The 21,986-nt window shown below is 43.0% G+C and overlaps 1 protein-coding gene across 29 annotated transcripts in view; it reads right to left on the reverse strand.

The window, feature by feature from the left end:
* Positions 1–21,986, reverse strand: part of FOXP1 (forkhead box P1) — a 379,700-nt gene that overhangs the window by 14,034 nt on the left and 343,680 nt on the right. For 21 of the 29 annotated variants that reach the window (XM_068202259.1, XM_068202261.1, XM_068202260.1 and 18 more), the window contains 6 exons: positions 17,264–17,347; positions 8,631–8,832; positions 8,456–8,535; positions 7,726–7,827; positions 2,389–2,558; positions 764–833 (listed from right to left, as the gene is read on the reverse strand). In XM_068202259.1, the coding sequence (XP_068058360.1) occupies positions 764–833; positions 2,389–2,558; positions 7,726–7,827; positions 8,456–8,535; positions 8,631–8,832; positions 17,264–17,347 (708 nt within the window). Of the gene's footprint in view, positions 1–763; positions 834–2,388; positions 2,559–2,936; positions 3,059–7,725; positions 7,828–8,455; positions 8,536–8,630; positions 8,833–17,263; positions 17,348–21,986 lie in introns of all 29 variants that reach the window. The other 8 variants (XM_068202275.1, XM_068202277.1, XM_068202283.1 and 5 more) reach the window with 4 other exon arrangements.

Genomic DNA, 21,986 nt, shown 5'->3' on the forward strand with positions numbered 1-21,986 from the left:
CCCCAACACAAACACATAGACCCCATGACAAATCAGGGCATGGTAATGCATTTGCATCTTTGGTTTACAGCAAACACTGGCTTTACCTGGGGTTTTTGAGATTGACTCAGAATTTATTGAAAGGGGAAGAAGGGCACAGGAAAAAGGGCTGAAAACACGGATATTTTTAGGCTGCATGTTATTAATTCTGCACCCACACTTTGTGTATTTTTGCATTGTGAAAAAAATGGATTTTTGTCTTACGTTTACAGTTTAAACCAATAAAAATTATCTTTTATTTTCTATAGGAATTGCACCGTTTATTTTTTACCAACAATAGGAAGATATGCAAAAATAGCCCTTAAAAGAAAAGAGGGAAAAATGATCTGCTTTCTCTTTAAAGCCATGAACAATAGAAGGTCACGTGCCACAGTATCCTATCATTCAGCACATTAATAGCTGTGCTAGAGTAATTACACTTGTGGTATTTTTGCCTCAAGTGAAATTCTGAAATAAGAGGATGGAAATTATGATACTGCTGATAAATATTAATAAGTGAACTTTTAATTTTTTTGCCACAATATTCAAAATGCTAAGCATCTAGCTAATGCTGAAGCAGCCTGATATGTGTTTGCCTCCAGGGACTATGATGCTTTATGCACTTAAGAAAAAAGTTTAACGGAATTAAAATTTAATATCTAATTAGAGCAAGGCTAATATATTTTGAAATGAGTGGGGAAGACACACGCCTCTGTTGCATATTTGCTACAGTCATTAATCTTACCTGTAAAGCAGCATTGAGAGGTGTGCAGTAGGTGTGGCTGGTCTGTATGTTTTTAATAAGAGAAGGGTTACTGCATAAGAAAAACATAAAAAGGAGAGTTAAATGCAACCAACTTCTGTGCCAGCGTTTCAAGCACGTAATGCTTCCTCCCCCACCAGAAAACTAGAGCTGAGACTGGTTTTCCACACGAGTTCTCTTTAGTTTCTCTTTTTTTTTTTTTTTTTTTTTTTTTTTTAATTTAAAGAAAATATCTGAGTTTTCGGCTATGGTTATCATATTTGCCTTTACTAAATAAGGAACATCATTATCTCTTGACGTTACCTCGCCATGTGTTCTACTACCCTGCGTTAGTGGCACATCTTGGCATCTCTGCTCACTTTAGCTGTGCTCAGGAGAAATTCTCCGATTTTCGTCGTGTCTGGGAGCCCGTTACCATGTGAAGGTCCATCGTGAGGAGGCAATGATCAAAAGCATCACGGGACATTTTAAACTCTGCTTCATCCAAATGACTCTCCAAGTCGCTGGCAGCGGAGTGTCTCCCAGTGGAGGGGAGGGAGTCTCTCCCAATGGAGGGAGGCACCACGATGAGAGAGGATTTATTTGCTCCACGTTACTTCCTCCCATGCCAATGGCCACTGTGAGGGCTATCCACACCATCACCCCAAGCAGCCCGTGGGCATGGAGGCTCAAGGGCAGGCAGAAAGCACCACGCTGCCCTGAAGGCCGTTTTTAGTAAAAAATATTCTGGTGTGCTATTTTGGACTCTTATTTTTGTCACCTTTACATAAGGGGCCCGATTTGAGATAAAGGAATGGGATCACATAGGTTCTCTCTTTAGGAGGCACCACATTATCACTGGTTCCATCAGGAGATTAAAAAAAATTTAAAAATCATGAAATAGAAATTAGGCAGAAAAAATGCCCATGCGAAATAGCCCCCAAAAGTTTGATCACTCACTGGGCATGTTTTTATTTTAATTTTATTCACGTGGGAATAAATTATGGTGAGCAGAGTCTTAACTGAGCTCCTTGCACAGGGACCAGCAAGGATCAGTTGTCCAGGAGAGATGGCCTTCGAGTAAAGGTCAAAGAAAACCCCTCTGGGAAGCCCAGGAATATTGGTGCGTGGTTGTTGTAGGCACACAATGGCCTGTTGATAATCTTTACAGCTGGTCTCACTGCATTTTCAAACTCTTTAAAGTGAATTCAGCATTTCTGTCTTGTAAGTACCTTATTTTTTCTGATTAGGAGTTGCAAAACAAAGCATACAATATAAAGCAAAGGAAAATATCAGAATTAAAACTTATCTGAAACCTTTCCTGGCATATATCTGTCTTCCTGACACGTCTACAGCAGTGTATCTGTGCTAGCGTGGATAATTATCTTAGTCTACTTTGCTCTATAAATAAATGCTTTAACAAACATGTCAGAGTAGAGTTTTTACTACAGGCATTTGGATTATCAGAGTAGGACACACAAAATACACATAACAACCAAAAATTTAGTTTCTTTAGCAGCAAAGGTGATGACACTATTTTGTGAAATGCAAGTCTACATGAGATGGGTAAATCATGCAAAGCAAAGCAACAGCAGAAAAAAAAAATTAAAGCAAGTAAAAGCTCTTACTGTGCAACAAGCTCGCCAAAGTTTTCATCAGGGCAGTATTTTCGAGGACGGCCTCGTTGAATATGACGGCCACGTTTAAACTCTTCATCATCAACAGTCCAAAAGGACCCAAACTCATCCTCTACTCTGATAAAGCACTTATGCAGTGAGAGGTTGGTGCGAATGGCACCCTGGGACAAGAGCAGCAGCAAAGGAGATGAAGTGGAAACAAAGGGACACGGGATCGGGGACAGAACAGACATCAAATACAGGGAAAAGGAAAAAGAAAATAAAATGCAATAAGCATAAGCAAATGGTTTGTGAGGGTTAATATGCATTGCCACCTAAAAGCTACTAGCATGTGATGCAACAAACACCAAGCAAGCAGGGTCAGGGTACTGGTGGGCATACAAACAGTAGTGATGAGATGTTTGTCTTGGTTTCCCTTAACTGAGACAATGCGAAACCACCTGTGGTTGGTCTAACACCAGCTAGCAGCCAAAAGCCTCTACGTTAAACTGTAAGCATGATCCGAGCTAGGCTAAGAAGTTCAAACATGGTGGACATACCCACTGATCTTTTGTGGCCTTCGTTTTTGGAACTCTAGTTCATCCACTGTCCATACTGCCCCTTTAACGTTTTCTACTCGCACAAAACACTTGTGAAGACTAAGATTATGACGCACTGCATTCTGCAGCAAGTATAAAAGAGAAAACATTCAAAAACCTTCTATGAGAAAATGCTCATCATTGTCCAAGAACAGCAGCAGCACAGTCAGCTTGACAGTTCTCATTTTGCAATGTTAAGCCCCTTCCCCTCCCCGCGCCCTCTCGCTTTCCCCGGCTCTTTACATCTTATTTTGCAAAGACAAAATAAATATGAAAGCTTAAACCCAAGATTAAAAATTCACGTTATTCTTATCAATTATCCCCAGAGTGACTGAGAACAGCCACAATTTTAAGCATGCATGTTGTAGAATACAGCACATTTCATACAGAACACAAGAGGAACATTGCTTAGACTTTTTCAAAACAAATATATATACGCCCTGCAAAGAGAAATTTCTCCCCTCCTGGAAAAGAAAGCAGTTAGAAAGAACAGAAAAGATTTTATGTAAGTACAGTCAACTGGATTTAGCTGTGAGGCACAGGAGCTGGTGTTGCTGTGGTTTCCCACAGCTGGGCTAATGTGATTCAGGTGCTGGACCTCCCTCCACACCCACAGCGCGGGCCGGGGGCTCGGCAGCACCCCACCGGCCGGCCGGCACCAACTCCTGCCTCCACGGCTTGCTCTTATATGGAAGTTGGCTCCTATTTCTGGCAGACTACTGTAGTGACTGATCTGAGCCTCTGCCAAGTGAAAACATGAGGAGAACTCTCTGAAACAAAGTGATAATATCCCCACAGCTCATCACCCAGAGGGACCCGTGCTCATGGCATCCAGTGCCTGAATGTCCACCCTGCAGCTCCATGTTGGGAAGGATGAGCACGGCCAACCCCTCCAACGTGCTGAGACACAACGAGGCACCTCACTAAGGCATGGCAAGCTCTTGGCTTTTCTGTCCCTGCTCCAGGGTGCCGAGAGCCTTGTTACTCCTCAAATGGAGTGCTATGCTTCGTCCCCACTTCAGGAGTTTCCTGAGCAAATACCATGCAACAACAGCTGGACCCAATGGTCTTAAAGGTTTTTTCCAACATAAAAGACTCCATGATTCTACAAAGGCATTGTGCATGAAATTCACAGGAATTTGTACATGGAGCTTGTTCCCAGCACCGCTGAAAGGGGCTTGGGAAACAGGAAAAACAGAAGAAGCTATTTACTGAAAATCTGCAGGCGAACAATCTCCATCCTCACTGGCACCATTGATTCAGTCAATCTGGTTGACTCGTTAGCAGGCACAAAGCCAGCCAAACACATGGCCTGGGTCTAGGCAACCAGGAGACGACAATTTTTTTTTCCTTCCGACATCATCCTCTTCTTTTTTTTTTTTCATGAACACAGGGTCTGGATGGGGAAAGGGAGCTCTAGCAGTGAATGTCTAAATCACTGTGCAAACAAAGGGTAGCACAGAGCATTTGTCATGTAAATCAGGAGGCGGTGGTGTGTGTGCTGGGAGGGGAACACAAAGAGTCTTCTGCTCCCTCCCCAACTCCCTGCCATGCCTAGTGCAGTCCCCACACTCCCATCGTGGTAGCAGTGGAAGATTTGGGGCTTGAACTGCCTTTGCTCAGCAGATGCTTGAGTGCAAACACATCTCCTCTGGCTGCAGGTGCCTGATCCAGGCACTTCAGCTTTTTCACATCGATCTGCTTCTGAACTGGTGCAAAAATAAACCTTAAATATGCTTTTCCTCTCAGCAAGGAAGAAATCTAGCAGAAAGTCAACCTGTCCATCAGGCCTGCTTCCTTCGGCCCTTATTTTCTTCTTTCTCCTCTTATTTTTTAATGTTTTTTTTCCCCCTCCCACCTCTTCCAGATTTCAGTACTGTTGACATTTTTGGCAAAATCCCTGACTTTGAGGTGGAGGAAAAACATGTAAACGCCCCACACCTTACGAGCTGAAATCAGCCAGCTCAGCAACTGCTGGTGGGTGCTGCACTAGTGCAACCCGACACAGGGCTGCTGGCCCACATCTGGGTAACTCAGGCAGTTTCCTGTGAAAATGGGAACACTGTCAAGTCTGGAGCAAAATGTAAGAATAATAACACTATTTCCCCCAGTGAAAGCTGATCTTGTGGTTCATACAGCAGTTGATCAAACGCACACGGCAAAGCCCAGCAAAGGGAGTCCTCCGAGTTTGTAAATAGTCTCTAAAGACAGGGTTGAGCAGGAATATTTATGTTTTTCTTTAAATAAATTTAATGTTGGATAAATACTTTACAGACTGTTCTTGTTCTCTTGAAGTCCATTTGCAACTGATGGTTAAGGCTGTGGGACAGGCTCTTGCTGGATATGTTGAGACAGAGAAGTTGAATATTTACAAGACATCCATGAAGTGTTGCCCTCATTTTCTATTTTCCATGTGATCACTTATTTAAGGAGTTCATGCCAGAAAAAAAATTGTTGTGTTTCCCCTGCCTCTGGATACTTGCTATCTAACAGTTTTATGTGAACAATACCCCAACGTGTCAGAGCCACACCTGCAGCCTGTGCCTCATGGCTGTGACTCTGTGCCAGCAAATTACTCCAAAAAATAAAAGCAAACAGACATTGCCTCTGACCTGTCAGAACCAGTTCACAGTGCTGCACCAGCAATCAGCTTAACAGAAAAATTAGGAGCTATTATTGTAAGATTATATATTTACCTTGTTAAAAATATTTGTATGCAAGCCACTTCTGCAGAAAAATTACCCTGAACATGCTTGAATGTAGTAAATGAAAGGGTTTGTTATTTTAATAACTGCTCAGGCTCTGCCATACTGCATTTTGGTAAAGAGGTTTAGTTTTTAAAGGTCTTTATTCTTGCACTTTTCTGTGTTTTTGAAATAGGGCTCAGGGAAGCTTGTCCATACCAAACCCTGACCCTAAACTTGGGGAACAGTGACTCAAATGCCCCCTAAGCATTAGCTGAAGGTGAGCACAAATCAGCACATATATATTCAAATTATTCTGATTCTGCAATTAGCCCCTTGTGCTTGTTCTGCACCCCGTGGGCTTCCCATCATGCCAATCCAGAGCTACATTTTCATCCCTGCTGTTCCGGGGGGCTAGCAGAAATCTGAGCAGTCTCCAGCACAAAAACCTGCACTACTCCAACCAGTTGTCCATTTTGCTGGTGCTGGTGGATGTGGGGGTGAAGTTTTTCTGTCCTGTTATATGAGGCAGGACCTGGACACCTACAGAAGGTCAAGGTGTCCAAGGATGGGTCTCCAAATGGCACCTGCCTCCCTGGGACACACAGTGCCCTTCCACAAGCCTGAGAATCTGCAGCTCAGCCTCTCTGCTGCTCTTCTGTATCTGCTCTGGCTCTGGGACTGGATTTTTTGGGATGCCAAAAGCTAATTCCCAAAACTAGGCTCACAGGAGATACAGCCAGGACTGCCTGCTGCCTTCTTCCACTCCTCCCTCCACTTCCCTTTGCTGCTGGAACTAAATAGGATTTTTACTTTAGCACCCACACCTGCAGCTGCTGAAAAGCCCTACTGGAAGCACTCCAGCAGCCAAAGACAGGCAGGTCTAAAAGGATCTTAAATCAGGGAAAGTTAATTTCCTTTCTGGATAGTAAGGAAGCTGCAAAGTTGAACACTGCTCATGTTTTCCAACTGCAGGGAAGAATCAAAGCAGCAATCATAGAAAGTTTTCCTGAAGTTAAGAGCTTCTAGACCACGGCTGAAAATGTACAAAGTTGTGCTGGGGTCTGAATGACACGAAAACCATGCCACTAAAAACCAAGCTAACTTCCAAGGACCATTTTTAGCTCCATCCACTGAAGGAATTAATCTTAAATGCAGGCTGGGACAGGAAAAACAGAAAGAGCTGATGGAACAGCATGTATGGGACCTATTCATACTACCTGGTCAACTGAAGTTGTTTGAGAACAACAGTGCTGTCTGGATTAAGAGAGATTCCAAGCACCAGGGTACAGTTTTTACAGCAACACAACATCCAGTTATTCGAATCATTCGTTTGTGATTGCTCTGGATTCAGAAGTCAATATGACTATTAAAGTGCTGCATTTGAAGTGAAAGAGTGGCCCCCCAAAATACAGAATAAAGTTAACTCCCCAAACCTCTCCTCTAACAGTATGTGTGACAGTTATCAAAGGAAATTGCAAAATGCAAAACCCCATGTTTATTTCTGTTAAAGTCATTTCTTATTGAGGAGCTTGCTTCTTGCATATTAAATTCAATAAGCTTCTGCTGTGTGATTAAAAAAAACAGAGAGGAAGTTTTTAACAGCTGTTTATGTAGTTAAGAGTCAATCGACTGAGGAAAGAAATCCACTGATCTATAGATCCTAGGGAAAAAAATGATTGTTGTGATTAAAACCTGCATAGCTAAAAAGATGAACAGTATATCTTCTACTGTCATGAGAACTTTACCTCCTTTTTTTTTTTCAATTTTCTAATATGTTCTGGCTGAAGAGCCTGAGTTTCCCTGCTCGTAGCAACCACACAGAGGAACTCATGGCATAATCACAGAACATAAAAGCCAATAATGGGGATTCAATTAGTGGTTTTCAAAGGCAGAGGAATTTTTTCTGCCAAATATCAAATTGTTCCTGCAGATAAGGCACCCGGCGCATGTCACAACTGCCGATCTAAATTTTTCATGTCCCCACGTCGGGACAATTTATGTCATCAGCAAGGTCTGTTCTGTAGATGGCAGAGAGCAAAGGCAGGAGGTGGGCTCAGCCTTACCTTCCACGTCGCCGCGTTGCGTCGGAAGTAGGCGAACATTCGCGTGAACCAGTTGTAGATTTCGTTTAGTGTTAGCTGTTTTTCAGGAGATTCCAGGATGGCCTTGTGGAGCAAAGCGATTGCAAGATCAGTTACCAGCACAAAACACACTCACAGTTTTACTTTGCCAGATACAAAAAAAGGGAAGAAAGGAAGAATGAAAAAGAAGAGATTTGGAGCAAGAAATCGAAAGGAGGGTTTTCACAATATGAACTAAGATTAATGGCTGTATTTAACAGTTCAATGGCAAAATTCAAAATGGAATTATCTAATTGTTTTGAGTTTTTATTTCTGTTTCCTTACAGAAATATTAATTTATTAGTCATTCATAAAGCAGAATCAAAGAGAAATGCAAAACATTTCACTAGCTGATTAAAGCTCAGTAATTATTTAGAGCTCAGATTAATTCTAGGGATCAGAGATTACTGTAGCTTGTGATAATTGACTTGCCATCTTTAAACAGGCTCATTTTCACTGTTGTGTGAAATGAATTTCCTAATAATCACATCGTATTGTAATACTTAATCAAAAGCAATTATGTTATATATTGCAGTTCTAAAAACCCTTATAGTAAAGGTTTGAGCATTTGAGCACGCTTACATACCAAAGGTTTGAAAATCTATTTAATCCAGCACATATAGGAAGATATACTTTTTTTCTAATCCAGACACATGTGTTTGGCTCAGCTTACCTGTCTAATTAAAGATGCATACGTGAATGGTGGTCTAACTTCTGCGTTCTTATAAAATTCTTGGTTCTGGGCAATATCTGCTAAATAAGAGCAGTTGTTCTGTTATCATCACAGCCCGACGCCGCCGGGCCGCGGGCGAACACAGGGGAACTGTGCCAGCAGAGCCGCTCTTTACCTGAAGAGATGGGGACGTTGTACTTGTCCGAGTACCGCCTCCGGATGGGTCCGACGTTGTGCATGCTTGTGGTAGTGATGACCGACGGTCCCTGCGTGACGGGAGTGATGGGCGCAGTCGGGGTGGTGGGAGTATGAGGTAAACTCTGCGGAGACGCCTCGGACGCGGTCTTGGAAAGCGTGACGCTCGATACCAGATTCAGCTGCGGAGGGAAGGACGAGGGGGTCGTTACAAACAGCATTTCTGGATGGTTAAGGGCTGCAGAGGAAACCCTCGATACTGGAGTGTCCCTCAGTTATGAGCAGACACTGCAGCTTCAGCACAAAGTGCTGCTTTAATGTCTCTGTTAAGAGCCAGCAAAGGGAAATAAATAATAATTACATATATACATTTCCAAATAGGTTTAAAAATCAGAGGAACATAGCCTGCTGCCTAAAGAACAAATAATGATTTTTTATCTAAACCTGAATAGAAGGTCTCACACAGTACATGATCATTTTAATATTTTACTTCAAGTTTCATTGTTTCACAGTCTAAACCCCACACCTCTCTGATTTCCATGCTATCATTATGCATGGCTTCTAATCAGTCTTCCTGGATATTTCATTGAAGGCATCAGGCTTAAAATAAAAGACAAGACTTTCCTAGGGACATGCTAGGAAGAAACACAATCTCCTCTCTTCAGCATTTTGGATTTTCTTTTTTTTCCCCTCTCTGTTCATCCATTTTAAAAGCAAAGCCCCGAGTAGGTTAACACTGGAATAATTTAATTAATCACAGTGCATGAAATACTGTGAGCATTCAGCCCAGCACAAGTGGCACTGCTCTGTTTTTCCCCTCCTAGGATGGAAGGCATTGGTGTTACCTGCACGAAGCCTGGCCCCACTGGTGTGGCAGCGTGCCACAGCAGGCTGTAAAACACACCTGCCTCCAGGATTGGGTATCAAACACAGCTCCAACCCGACTGTTTTCGATACACAACCTATTTATATAACCAGCATCCACATTCCTCCTCAACCCTTTCTTTCTGCCCTACAATGTCCTTTGAAAGATGATGCCCCATCCCAATACGTTGCTGCTGCTAAAGTGTTTTAAACAAACAATCCAATCCCTTAACTACAACATCACAGAAGAAGACCAAGAAAAGGGCTCTTTGACTGCTTCCACACTTCCTTCCCTTAGGTGGTTTTACAAATAATATTGGTGAAATCCTGACCTCACTGAAGTCAGTAGCAAAAGTCCTACTGAATTTAACAGGGCCAGAATTTTACAACTTTTGTTCATGATTAAAATTCCTTTTTTGCTAGACATTAAACCTTCTGAGATGAAGGCAAGGCACACGATGCAGCTATGCCCCCAAAATCTCATGTTTATCCACTGTATTAATTTTCCTTGTATGAAAGTAACCAGATAGGAAAACTCCTATTAGCATCCCTCACATGAGTTAATAACCACAAATAACGTTTCTTTTAAAAAATAATAGGATTTATCCAAAACAAAGGTAGTGGAAAATAAAGAGCTGTAGTATTACAGAGAGGATACCAACACAAAAAGCCCATTGCCCACAGAAAGGGCTTAGCTGAGGGAAGATAAATTGTGATTGCTTGTCCTTCCTGACAGTGAGAAGGAGCCGAGGGAAGCCCCAGCCACAAACTCCTGGCACAGCCCAGATGCTGCTCCAAGGGAAGGAGGTGGTGAGCAGCAGAATTGCAAACACCCACCTTTCCCTGCAGGTGCTTACAAATGACTCCTTGCCTTCCAGTGGGAAATATTTAACACTTTGTGGCAAAGCCAGGGAACATGAACACAGAGAGGGATGGTGAAGGTGGTGAAATGCAGGTATTGATCCCAGCTCTAGCATGAACCACTACCTGCAGTCTGGAGGTTTCAACTCCCCTGGTGCCACGCATTGCCACCAAGTGCCACCCAGTCTGCTCGCTGACTGGCCTGATTTAAGGACACTGATTAGGGACATATATATAGTAATGTCTCCCTGTTATCCATCTATTACATATGATAAAAGGACCAGTGATGATAATAATAGTGCAACTGACAGGTCTCACCATGAAATTAAATCTACTGTATTTTATCTCAGTTTCTAAATGGACATTTTAACAGTCCAATAACTGTGAGGAAATCTGCATCAATTTTAAGTGCCCTTCTCAGTGCAGGCTAGGCAGCCGGGCCCTCCCGTTGGAAAGATCACTGCTCTTGCTTCATCATTATGGCTCCCAACTACTCCATTTCAAAAGAGCCCCCTTCCTTTTTCAGCATGTAGAAACTTAACATTTAATCTGTTTCTACTAGGGAAGCTTGAGAAAGGATCCACAAAGGTCAGCATTCCCTGCTTAAAGAATCTGAATTGAGTCAAATTTCTTTAGGTTTTACAGCATAGGTAGCGACGAGGAATAAACACAGAAGAGGACGAGGAAAGGGGGGGGCTTTAACAGGCTTGACAAATGACACTGTGATTCACACCCACTGCTGGGCTGCCACTAATAAGCTACAGAGGAAGCAGCCAATCTCAGCTAATTACCAGATAAAATTGTATTGTAAGGACTCTAATTAGGAGATGCTTATGGAGGTGATCTAATGATTAAACGCTGCATCCAAGTGACCCCACCATCAATGTGCAGTGGTGCAAGATGTCACCGGAATATTTTGTAGAAACAGTAATTTTATTTCAAGGAGGGGAGGCAGTAATATTTGTAATAATGGCTATGAGGTAAACTAATTAAAAGACAGTTCCTAAAGGAAGACTGTGGCTTTGAGCAGCTGTGGCCGTTCCAAAACAAAGTGCCAAATCTCAACAGAGGAGCTGCAGTCAAGTGGAAAATTTCTGCCTGACCTCTGCTCTCGCTATTAATTTGCAGGAAACCTAATGACACATATACATATTCCCACAAAATTGTTCTAATTGCTAATTTGCCAAAGGAGCCCAGTTTCCAAATTAAACATGACTGCAGTCTGTGAGGAAAGAGAGAACAAAAAGCTGGAACGCAGCGAGTCTGCCGCGTTTCACCTCCGACGACCATTTGTGAGCCTGAACCAACAAGTTAATGAAACACGACCTTGTCCATCGCTAGTGAAGTTTTTCCGTTTTCCGTGTTTTATTTGATGACACTCTCCTCTTCCAGCTGGGTTCCTCAAACCTGAGCCAGGGTGAGGGAGGAGAGGGCTGCACTCCCTCCACAGCCTTTTGCTGCTGCTTTCTTTGTTGCATCGATAGCGCCAAGGCTGAAAAATCGGTTGTGAATTAGAGCAGAATAACAAATTATGAATGGTGTTGGTTTTGTTGCCATCTTGAATTATTAATCTGAACGGTAAACTATTAAATGTTAATATTGGCGTCAATTAGAAATGTGGAAACGGCCGAGGATGACTGTGCAGGGCAAAGATCAGGGAGGGACTGGGCTGGGAGGGCTTCCCTTCCTGATGGAAACTCTACATGGTTTCTCCCTGTTTGCATTTGCTATTTAAAAACAAGTTACTATGATTAGAAAAGTTGTTCGCATTGGTATTTTGTACACAGGCTGTTTCCCACATACCGTAATTTTTGGATGAGTATCACTGCTGGCAGAGGGGAGGGAGCCCAAGCCACAGAGTGAGCACTTCAACAAGCAAGAACTCTTGCACTGCACTAATGTGGGCACTCAGAGCTCACCCCTACACCAAGGAGTTAAAATGTTTTTGTAATATATTCCTGGGAATGGGGGAGAGAGGATTTCCTCCAGCCTTTAAAAAACAACTAAACCCAAAAATAATAATTAGAGAAAAAAACACAAAAAAAAAAAACCCAACAGAACACACATCAAATCTCACAACAGTTGTTAAGTCCTAAAATTCTGCAAATTAAATCACTGAACTTTGTTGATTGCTTTGTTCAGTTTTGGATTTTGAGAATATTTCCTCATACTGTTTTGACTTGATCATTCATAACTCCCATAATTGTTTCAGCGTTCAATATCCTGCTTAGAACTTTATTATTAACCTTCCCTCTCAAGAAATAGTCATGTCTCCCTATTAAAGGTGAAAACTGAGTCATTTGCTTTTTTTCTTTAGATATAAACAAGGCAGAGGCAACCCACGCTATTACCCTGTTTAAAAAAACAGATTTCCAGTTAGTGGCTCTCCCACTAGCACTAAGTCTGATTTCTTTTTGTGTAAATATTTTACATGACAATACTGGCTGCACATAAAATACCACTGAAACTCTTTTAAAAGAGGAATAAAAAAAAGATTCTAAGGGTCACAGTGAGGCCATACCCAGTGACTCCCCTGCAATGGGTGCTGCTGCTCTGGGCCCATCTGGGGCTGAGGACTTATCTGCACTGAGCTCCTGGGACTGAGTTACTTTGGAGGAGAAATTCCTTTTCTTGACATTGAGGGTGAGAAACAGACAGTGAATACTGGGCCTACAACTTTGTTCAGTGCCGTGTCTTCCTCTCCCTGTTTCAGCCTGGACACATCAGTGTATGGGATGCAGAGCCTGGCAGGCAGCAATCACTTAGCAGGTGTTGTTATTGGCAGGAATACTAAGGAAACTGAAGCTGAGGAGTGAGACTTAATGAAAACCAGTATATAAAAACAGCTTTTGTTGTGCTTGAGAATCTCTCTTTATTGCTGCATATCGTTATTTTTTCAAACTATAAAGTATGGCTACAGCAGCTAAAATGCTCAGTCATTACCTCAACAGTTAAAAGACTTTTTTTTTTAATGCTTTGTTATTACAGTTGCTAAAAACAGTATTTCAAAACAATCATAACTGCTATGGTTATGGTAAAAAAATACATTAAAGAAGGGATATCTAACAGTGTGTCTTATTTAGAGTGCCAGAAGGGCCTTTAGAAGTTTTCTGTCTATTTTTAAAAGATACTTATAGCACCTAGTATGAAGAATTACTTGTTGGTTGATGCTTTTTCCTTCTCCTTCCCTTCCTATGAACTTCGACACAAGTTAATCCTCCCAGAAGAAAGCACATTTCCATTTGAACCTATTATGCTGATGGCTAACACTGATGAAAACAGCATGCTGGGGGGGTACCTTAATAGCAAAACCAGGATGACAGTTCTTGAGAAATCGCTGTTCCGGCTTTTGTGTTGTGGTTCTGTTTTTTCACCTTGAAAAAAAGTTCACCTTACCAAAACACGTCACAGCTTATTCTGTCTCGTGGCTTTGTTCTCACTCTGCTCAGGCCCCTCAGTCCCACCAAAACAACACGTGTAGCACGGATGGGAACAACGCTGCCTGCTCCACGAGCTGAGCTCTGAGATAGCTCTGTTTTCTTTTAAACTGCTGCCACTGAGCATTTTCATTATAAAGATGGGTGTTCTTAAAGGTCACCATGAGCACTGCACCAGCTCCTGGGATGTTCCCCTGCATCCCAGACCTCTTCATGTCTGCCCAGCAGCCCCTGGGGAGCAGCACCAGACACTGACAGCACCTCCATGCCCATGCAGTCTGCCAATGATTTGGGCCATCACCACTACTCCACACAGGAATGTGTTTAAATCTTATCGATTTTAGCAGGACTACAGAGCTTTACTGAGCAGGTGCCTTGGTGGGCTGAAATGCAGGGGCCATTCCACCACCCCTCCCAAGCTCAAAATTACTGCAAACAGCTGAAGACACCCAAAGGTGGGGATGGGATGGATGGACCTGGCTAAATCAGACAAGCAACCCTTCCCCAGAGCTGGGCGAGTTTTGAATTGATGCACAACCCTCAAGAACTTGGCTGTGGTCCAACACCACACACTCAACTACTGTCTGAAGCCCAAAAGGCAAAGATGGCACAAGTGGTCAGCATGGATTACACATGGCCCATGGTTAACATAGATGTTCATACACTCTATTACCTGCCAGTAACAAAATAGTTTAAAACAAGCATTAAGATCCTTTAAGCAGAATAAAAACATTTCCTCAGTCATGAAAAGGCTGTAATTTTAAATCCCAACTCACTGCTATGTTTGGATTTGCAGTTGCTTTTTCCTTTAAAATCACCGGAGCACCGTAATATATTAGTTCTAACACACACCTTGCATTAGTTACGTTGGCAGAAAAAAAATTAATTACTGGATGTAAAGCTACTTTGCAGTGCAATAATGGTCATCAGATCTTTTTACCAAAGTCCTATCCCACTGAGTTAAAAGGACGAGGGTCTAGCAGAGTCTGTGCAATGCCTGTGTGTTTTTTTCACTGGGAAAGCACAATTTATGCAAAACACTATACTTCTACATTTTATAATTAATTTTCAAATGCTTCACCTATACATATTTTAATAATTTCTGATTTATCAGATGGTATCTATAATAAATTTTTCTATATTTCAATAAATGAAAAGAAGGCAGTTTCAATCCAACAACAGAGTGCCACACAATATAGGCCTGTCAGGCACCAATTTTTACTTCTAACATGTAAGTTAAAGGATAAGGAATTTATAATGCTGCCTGTGAACGAAACCACTTTTCATACACAAATGTGATCTTTTTTTTTCCAAAGGGTAATACAACAGTACATTTACATAAACTAATCCAAACAATCTATGTATTTGACAATGGCAAACCTCACACAGACTGCCTATTGTTGGTTTACATCTTGGAGTTCTTTATGTTGGCTTGTAACACTGCTCTAGCTGTCAAAGGTTTGACTTGGACTCTAAATAAATGGTTATAGAAGTGCTGTGCAGCGATATTGGACTTCTTTGCAAAAGAAAACCTGCTGTGTATGAATTCAAAAGCTATTAATTTTTCAGTCAAAAATATTCATGCCTATTTCTTTTAATAAAGAAACACTGTGCTGAGCAACTGAGAGATAATGTTGACTAGTGGTACAGAATTTTCAATAGAGCAGTTAAAAATAAATTTAGTAGGAGGTCCCCAACAAAGCTATAATTTTCCAGAATGTAAAACATTTTTAATACTAATCAAGACAGCCCTTTTCCCCCTGTGTTCACGGGTTTTTTTCCTCTGCTTTTCCCTGTTTATTAGCTGTTAACACTAATCTTCATGGCGACACCGCCTGGTATCTCCGTAGCCTACAAGACCCTCCAAAGCTCCCTGCCCTTGGCGGCCCGGCATCGATCATGAGCAGCCTTGCCAAACACCGCTCTCCTTCTGATGATTTCCTCCCATCAGTTTGTAATCCTTCCTCCTGAGGGGCACTGCTGTTATGAAAGGCCTCAAGGCAGAGTGCTCTGAGACTCCCAGATTATTCCACTGTTTTAATTTTTAATCCAGTAAGAGCTACAGAAACCAAACCTCCTCCCCATTCTGTTGGGTCTACTCACTTTGCCAACAATGTGCTGAAGTGTTTGCATTTGGGCTGGGATGGATGTGAGGAACCAGAAGAATGCTATTTTTATAGACACTGCCAGTAGTTTCTACTCTAGAAGGCTGGTGTCCACCAGACCAAGCAATTTTAGGCATCTCAACAGCTTAAATGGAAGGGTTTGTACCTACCACTCAACTGTCTCCAAAAAGGCAAGGAAGTTTCCCGTTGACTATGACATCTGCTCCAATGTTACTGAATAGGCTGCAATTTTCTATCTAGTAGCCTCCCTATGCACTTCTGCAGCCATTTATTTCCAACTACATGGAAACTGAGAAATCCTTTTCTAGTAAAAATGTGTGCGCAAAGTGTTTAATGATTTTATGTTCTCTATCTCTGTAATGTGTTCTGTTTCAGACATTAATTTTGTCTACCAACTGCATCTTGGCAGGCTACCATATTTGCTGGGTTAATAGTCTGACTCCTTTTTATTTCTATCACCATAAATCACACATATATGGGTGTGTGTTTGCTTTATTTATAGAAAAAAAATCAGTCAAAACAGATAAACCAATACTTTGTCATTATGCTGCATCATTGCATATTGATTAAAATTGCTGGTACTAACTATAGATTGTCAACGCTCAATTAATTTTCACACAATGACTCAAAGCAAAATCAAATAAACCCAGTGTACCTTTAAATCTTACAAATCTTAAAATCAAGAAGCAAAGCACTCTCTCCATTTTGAATAATCATTGGAAGCTCCCAGGAACATTTTCAGCATTAAGAGGCTGACAGAAAACAACAGCTGAAGAAGAGTAATTTCAGTCAGGGAAGGAGATGAGGGATTTTCTTGGGTTTGGGGGTAACCAGGAGTTTTCTTGGGCTGCAAAGCCACTTGCTTCCCCAACTCCCCCTTCTTCAAAGAGCAATCTGGGGTAGAGGAGGTTTCCCTTCTCAGTTTCAACAGTGTAAAACCTGATACTGGGTAACTGTGATTATCATCAGAACGTGCAGTTAGAGTCTACAGCAAATGTCTGTCAGACCGGGAGAAAGCAAAATAAATATACTACATATAATTTAATTACAACTCCTTCCTAACACTTCCTAAAATTTCACCCAAGTCAGACTGATGCAAAGCAAGTAACATGAGGCCAGAAAAAGGCCCAACGCATCAGCTTTGGAACCAAACTTGACTTTGAAACTCCCTGAAGAGAGGGGGATGACAAAACCCGGCTGCACTTCCCATCTCCTCCCCACACCCAGCTCTGAAATGGCTCCACAGCGTGGGCTCCAGTGGGGAACAGGAAGGAGAGGTTTGTTGTGAGGTTTGGTTTTTGCTTTCAGCACAGTTCAGTACTTACGGGCTGAGGGGTGGCTTTTGGTTCAGTTGACTTCACATGCAGGTGTGTCATCATGGCTTGCAGGCGCTCTTTATCTTTTGCAAGCTGGAAGGGGAGAGAAAAGAAAAAAATCCTCTGTTAGTCGTACCAATAAAACCCAGCCTCTGCTTATTCCTAATTAAACAGCTGGCACCGAGGCATGAGACAGAAGAGTTTTATTGCTGAGTAGTTTGGAAATTGTATATGGGCTATTCGTGAGGTAAAGTGAACGCATGGTGCTGGGTGTCACCATTTCCCAAAGCAAAATGCATTAGCCCTCGAGTGAGAAGAGCTAGACCTGCTGGCACCAAGAGCTTCACTCCAGCCCTGACAGCTAAAAGACAACAGTGAATCATGTTTATTAACCAGCCCCACTCCAGCTCGGGAGGCAAAGCAGAAGGAAAGCAAGGCAGCGGTTCTAGGATGTGTCTTCCTTCTCTCAGAGCACAACAAATGGCACAGATGGGCTGTGGCTTTACATGAACCACAGACATTGTGGCACATGCAACGAGCACAGCCAGGGGTGGTTAACCACACAAGGCACCTCCAACGGGGCTCTGCAGACAGCCTTGGGTCCAAAAGCACCTTGATTTGACTTGAGAAAGTGGCAGAGCCCTTGGTGGGTCACCTTGGGAAGCAAGGCTGGGCAACTGAGCAGGGGCACCCTGAGAATGGGGCAGGACCTGCTGTGGGAGCTGCCAGCATCCCTCTGGCATAAACCTGAGGGCAGTGGGGTGGGAGAGGCTGAAAACAGCAGTCATCACCCAAAAGCACTCATCCCTGGGCGCCCAGTGCCACTGGACTCATGTTGTCATCCTTCTGCATCAGCCATTTCAGGCTCCAGAGCTGGGGTGAAGCCCCAGCTCTCAATGTCTCTTGTATTTTATGGTTGAGATCCACACTGCTGGAGTCTCTGGATCACTGGTATGCATCCATAGCCTGGTCAGCTTCCCGGAGCATTTCAATTCACTGGACAGACACTAAATTACATTATTTTTGGAAACAAGGAACTTTTTTCAATGTGTGAATGGGACTTTTTTCCCAGCTGCGCTTCAAAAAAAAAAAAAAAAAAACTGAAGACTTTTTTCAAAAAAAAGAAAGATATTAAGAAATACTAATGAAAGAAAGATAGTAAGAATGCTAATGAAAAAGGGGTGCTGTTAACCTGCATGCTGAACATAAAGGTTGCTGCTTCCAAAAGGATCTGAATCAGGTTCTTACAAATGCCAGTTATTGCAGAGCTTAATTTTTGTTTTAGACAAGCCAGATTCCTGGTGCCAAGAGGAGAACTGTGCTCACATTCCAACAAAACTTAAAACAACCTGCCCACCTTATCACCATCATCTGTTTGTAGCAGTAAAGTGGGGCTAAGTGTATATAAAAGGAGACTAGATCATAAATCCCCTCTCACAGCGTTATGGCCAAGGTTGTCCTGCTCTTTGCAAGGCAAAGGGTTTGAGACTGTGCCATGATGGGATAAAACTTGGCACTGGAGTTTCCAAGACAGGAATGAAATAAAGGGAAAAAATGGTATCACTGCACTTTTCAAATGGCTCCTCCTCTTTTGGTCAAAAACCTCAATGGCAAGAGAGAAAACCTGTCACCTATGGCAGATCTCCTGCAATCTCATCCTGATCTGAGCTGGACACTTCACAGGAGAGCTGAGGGCAGCGACAGGCTCTTATCTCAGTGCTGCAGCAGGAACTTCTCCCTCTGAGAACCTCTCCAGAGAAAGGAGAGGGCTCACCCTCAGCTGCTGTGCTTCATACAAAACAAATTAAGCCAAGAAATAGCTGAGCTCTCCGCGCAGCTCAGTTGTGCAATCCCTCATTCCTAGCAGTCTCCGGGCACACGGGCTGCTTGGCGGGGTCATCTGTGCATTAAATTTTGGTCTGCAGGCTACTGCAGAAGAACAACATCTCGTAGCCAAAATAAATAAAAGGCAGGCACCTGAGAGCTTCCTGCCAGCCCCGGAGTGGCGGCAGGAGGGGATGGCACCCCGGCGGTGCAGGGCGCGCCCTGCCGCGCTTCCTCCGGCCCCTGCGGTGAGGGAGAGAGGAGAGGGGAGAGGGAGAGGGGAGAGGGGCACCTCCCTCCCACCGCCGGGGTCCCTGTTTGTAGTGTTTCCACTCATCGTCTCAGCAATGCTTTTAACGCCGAATCTGGTGGATGGAGGTTATTAAAGATCCTCTCGACATTTCAGGCAGACACACGCTAGCATTTTGTCATAGTCTAGGAATTCAAACACTCACCCAGTTAGGCAGGAGTTTAAATTATGAAAAATAGAGGTCTCTCGGTTTCAAAGCACTGAAGAGAAGTAAAAAAATCTGAAGAATTTCTTTAAACTGTTTTTCCCCTAGGTCAGGAAACAGTAGTGATATAAAACTAGAGTGTCACTAGTAGCCCCTCTGGTCAGTGGGGTCAAACAAAAGAAGCCATGGGGGATTGTTCAGCCACTGGTGGAAGCAAATTCTCACTGGTGGCAATCATTGGAGTGTAGATGGTCCAGAAATGGGAATTAATAGTCAACAGGCAGGCAAATGGCTCTTGATCTACGGATAATGTTGTTGGGCAAGGACAGTTCTGACATGGAGGCAAGAATCTGCTTTGTAGATGGGCCAGGGGAACACAACATAGTCCCATCTGAAGCTTCCTTCTTTCTTCCTATATCCATTTGGAAAGCTCTGCATGGTGGGAGTTTTCAGACAGCCATCCAGTTCTCCGTGATAAGCCTGATTTTGTGAGACTTCTTTCACCTCTGGACGTACAATGTGAGTGCCTAACTATGGTTCCACCAGAAACACATCCAGAGGAAGGTACAAGCCTTGCAAATGTGGACACCAAGACACACAGCTTGCCCTGGAGTGGTTAAATCCTAAAACTAATACCAGTAGGTAAGGCAGGAGAGGGAAGCACAGAAAGCACAGGTCACAAGGGGCTCCAGACAAGGCAGTGACCAAGGAGCAAGAGGAAAGGCATTAGATACACAGATGATGGAGAAATTGTGAGGGAGGAAAGCCAGACAAAAAATAAAGGCAAGAATTAGGAATGGGAAAATGAAAACCCAGTGAGGGCATTCAAGAGGAATGGGAGAGCAATCCAGCAGCAGGATTTTGGACAGACCAGGGACAAAGGGGAAGGAAGCCAGTCACAGGCAGTGCAAGAGGCAGCCAAAACACAGCCCTCCCATTCCGTGCCTGCTTGGCCTGTGCACTAGAAAGGTTTAGAATCAGCTTTTCAAGAGTGTCAATGGATGCTGCAGGAAAACAGACCCAAGCAGTGTATTCACTGCACTGAAAATGGCCAGCTGCCTTCGTCTTCTTCCATTAGGAGACTCTTCTCTAGACTCATCATAGCCCTGTTGCTATCCTGAAATGTTTTCCCACTCAAAGGTAGCAAAATGGATATCCTATTCCAGCTAACAACTAGCTAAGGACATAGGTATGTTCCTGTGTTTGTGTTTTACTCAGCAGCACAATTTTCACTATTTATAATGGCAAAAAATGATCTTGTCAAGATGGTTTAAACAAAGCAAAATGTGAGAAGATTTCTACCTTGCCTGTGATTTTTGAAGTATGTTTGTGATAGAAATGCTAAGACCAAACTTCAAGATTTCTGCTAAGGGGCATTTGCAATCAAACACAAAACAGATTTGACCTGTTTCTTTCCAAAATTTTGATTTAAAATTACTTTAGAAGATATTACACTTACCGCTAACACTAACAAAACTATCATGAGCAAAGTAACAGCATAATCAACAACAACAAAAGGATAGCATTTGGGTCCATCACAGTCAAAACCTGAAGTACACACCTGAGGTGAAATTAATTTGTTTTGATGGGGCTGTACATGCATTAAATGGTGGGGAATGTAGATCTTGCCCTGGTGCTGGACCTGAAGCTGGTAATTCCCACCTGTACTGCAAGGCAAAGCTGCTCACCAGTGCTGCAGATCAGGGGTAAAGGCTGTGGGTCTCTTTTCTATCTAACTCACAAAACTCAGTCTGCAGAGGGCCTGTCATCACACTGTTGGCAGTTACCAACTGAGGATCAGCTCAGTGGTCCTCAGACCGCGTCACTGAACACCCCACTGCTGGGCACTGTGCTACTGCTTTATCATGGTTCTGTGCAAAACCAGGCCACAGCCAGACAAACTAGGGACTGGAGGGCAAATCCTTCTACGTAATTAGGGGCTTTTCTGAACTATCAGAGGACTGATACAGGATGATAGGAGAGGGAAAGAGAAGTTACAGGTAAATTTCAGAAGTTGGACCACCTTCCTCCTCCTCCACCTGTCCTTGCTGGCCAATGCAGAGATGGCCTCACTGTTACCAACACTCCAGCCCAAATTAGGCCTCTAGTTCATCCGACTACCCTGCTCATATGATTGTTAAATCCAGAACTTTCTGGCCTCACACCACTTTGAAATTATGGTCTTGTCTTGTGGACCTTATGCTGCCTTCCCTTGCAATGACTCTGAGCACTGGCAGCAATAAATGGGTGTGAAGCTGCAACTAGAAGTCATTTAGAGCAATTAGCAGAATGCACTGCTGATAAACCTTTCAAAAATATTGGCATGGGCTTAGGGAGAGGTGGGAACCAAGTCTCTCTCTGTCCTGTCCCTGTCTAACACAGTGCATCCTCCTGTAGTTCCAGGCACAGCCATTCCCAGTGACTGTGGGAGAGAAGGATTAATGCTTTTCAAG

Source organism: Anomalospiza imberbis, chromosome 11 (genome assembly GCF_031753505.1).
Source record: "Anomalospiza imberbis isolate Cuckoo-Finch-1a 21T00152 chromosome 11, ASM3175350v1, whole genome shotgun sequence".
Taxonomy (NCBI): Eukaryota; Metazoa; Chordata; class Aves; order Passeriformes; family Viduidae; genus Anomalospiza; species Anomalospiza imberbis.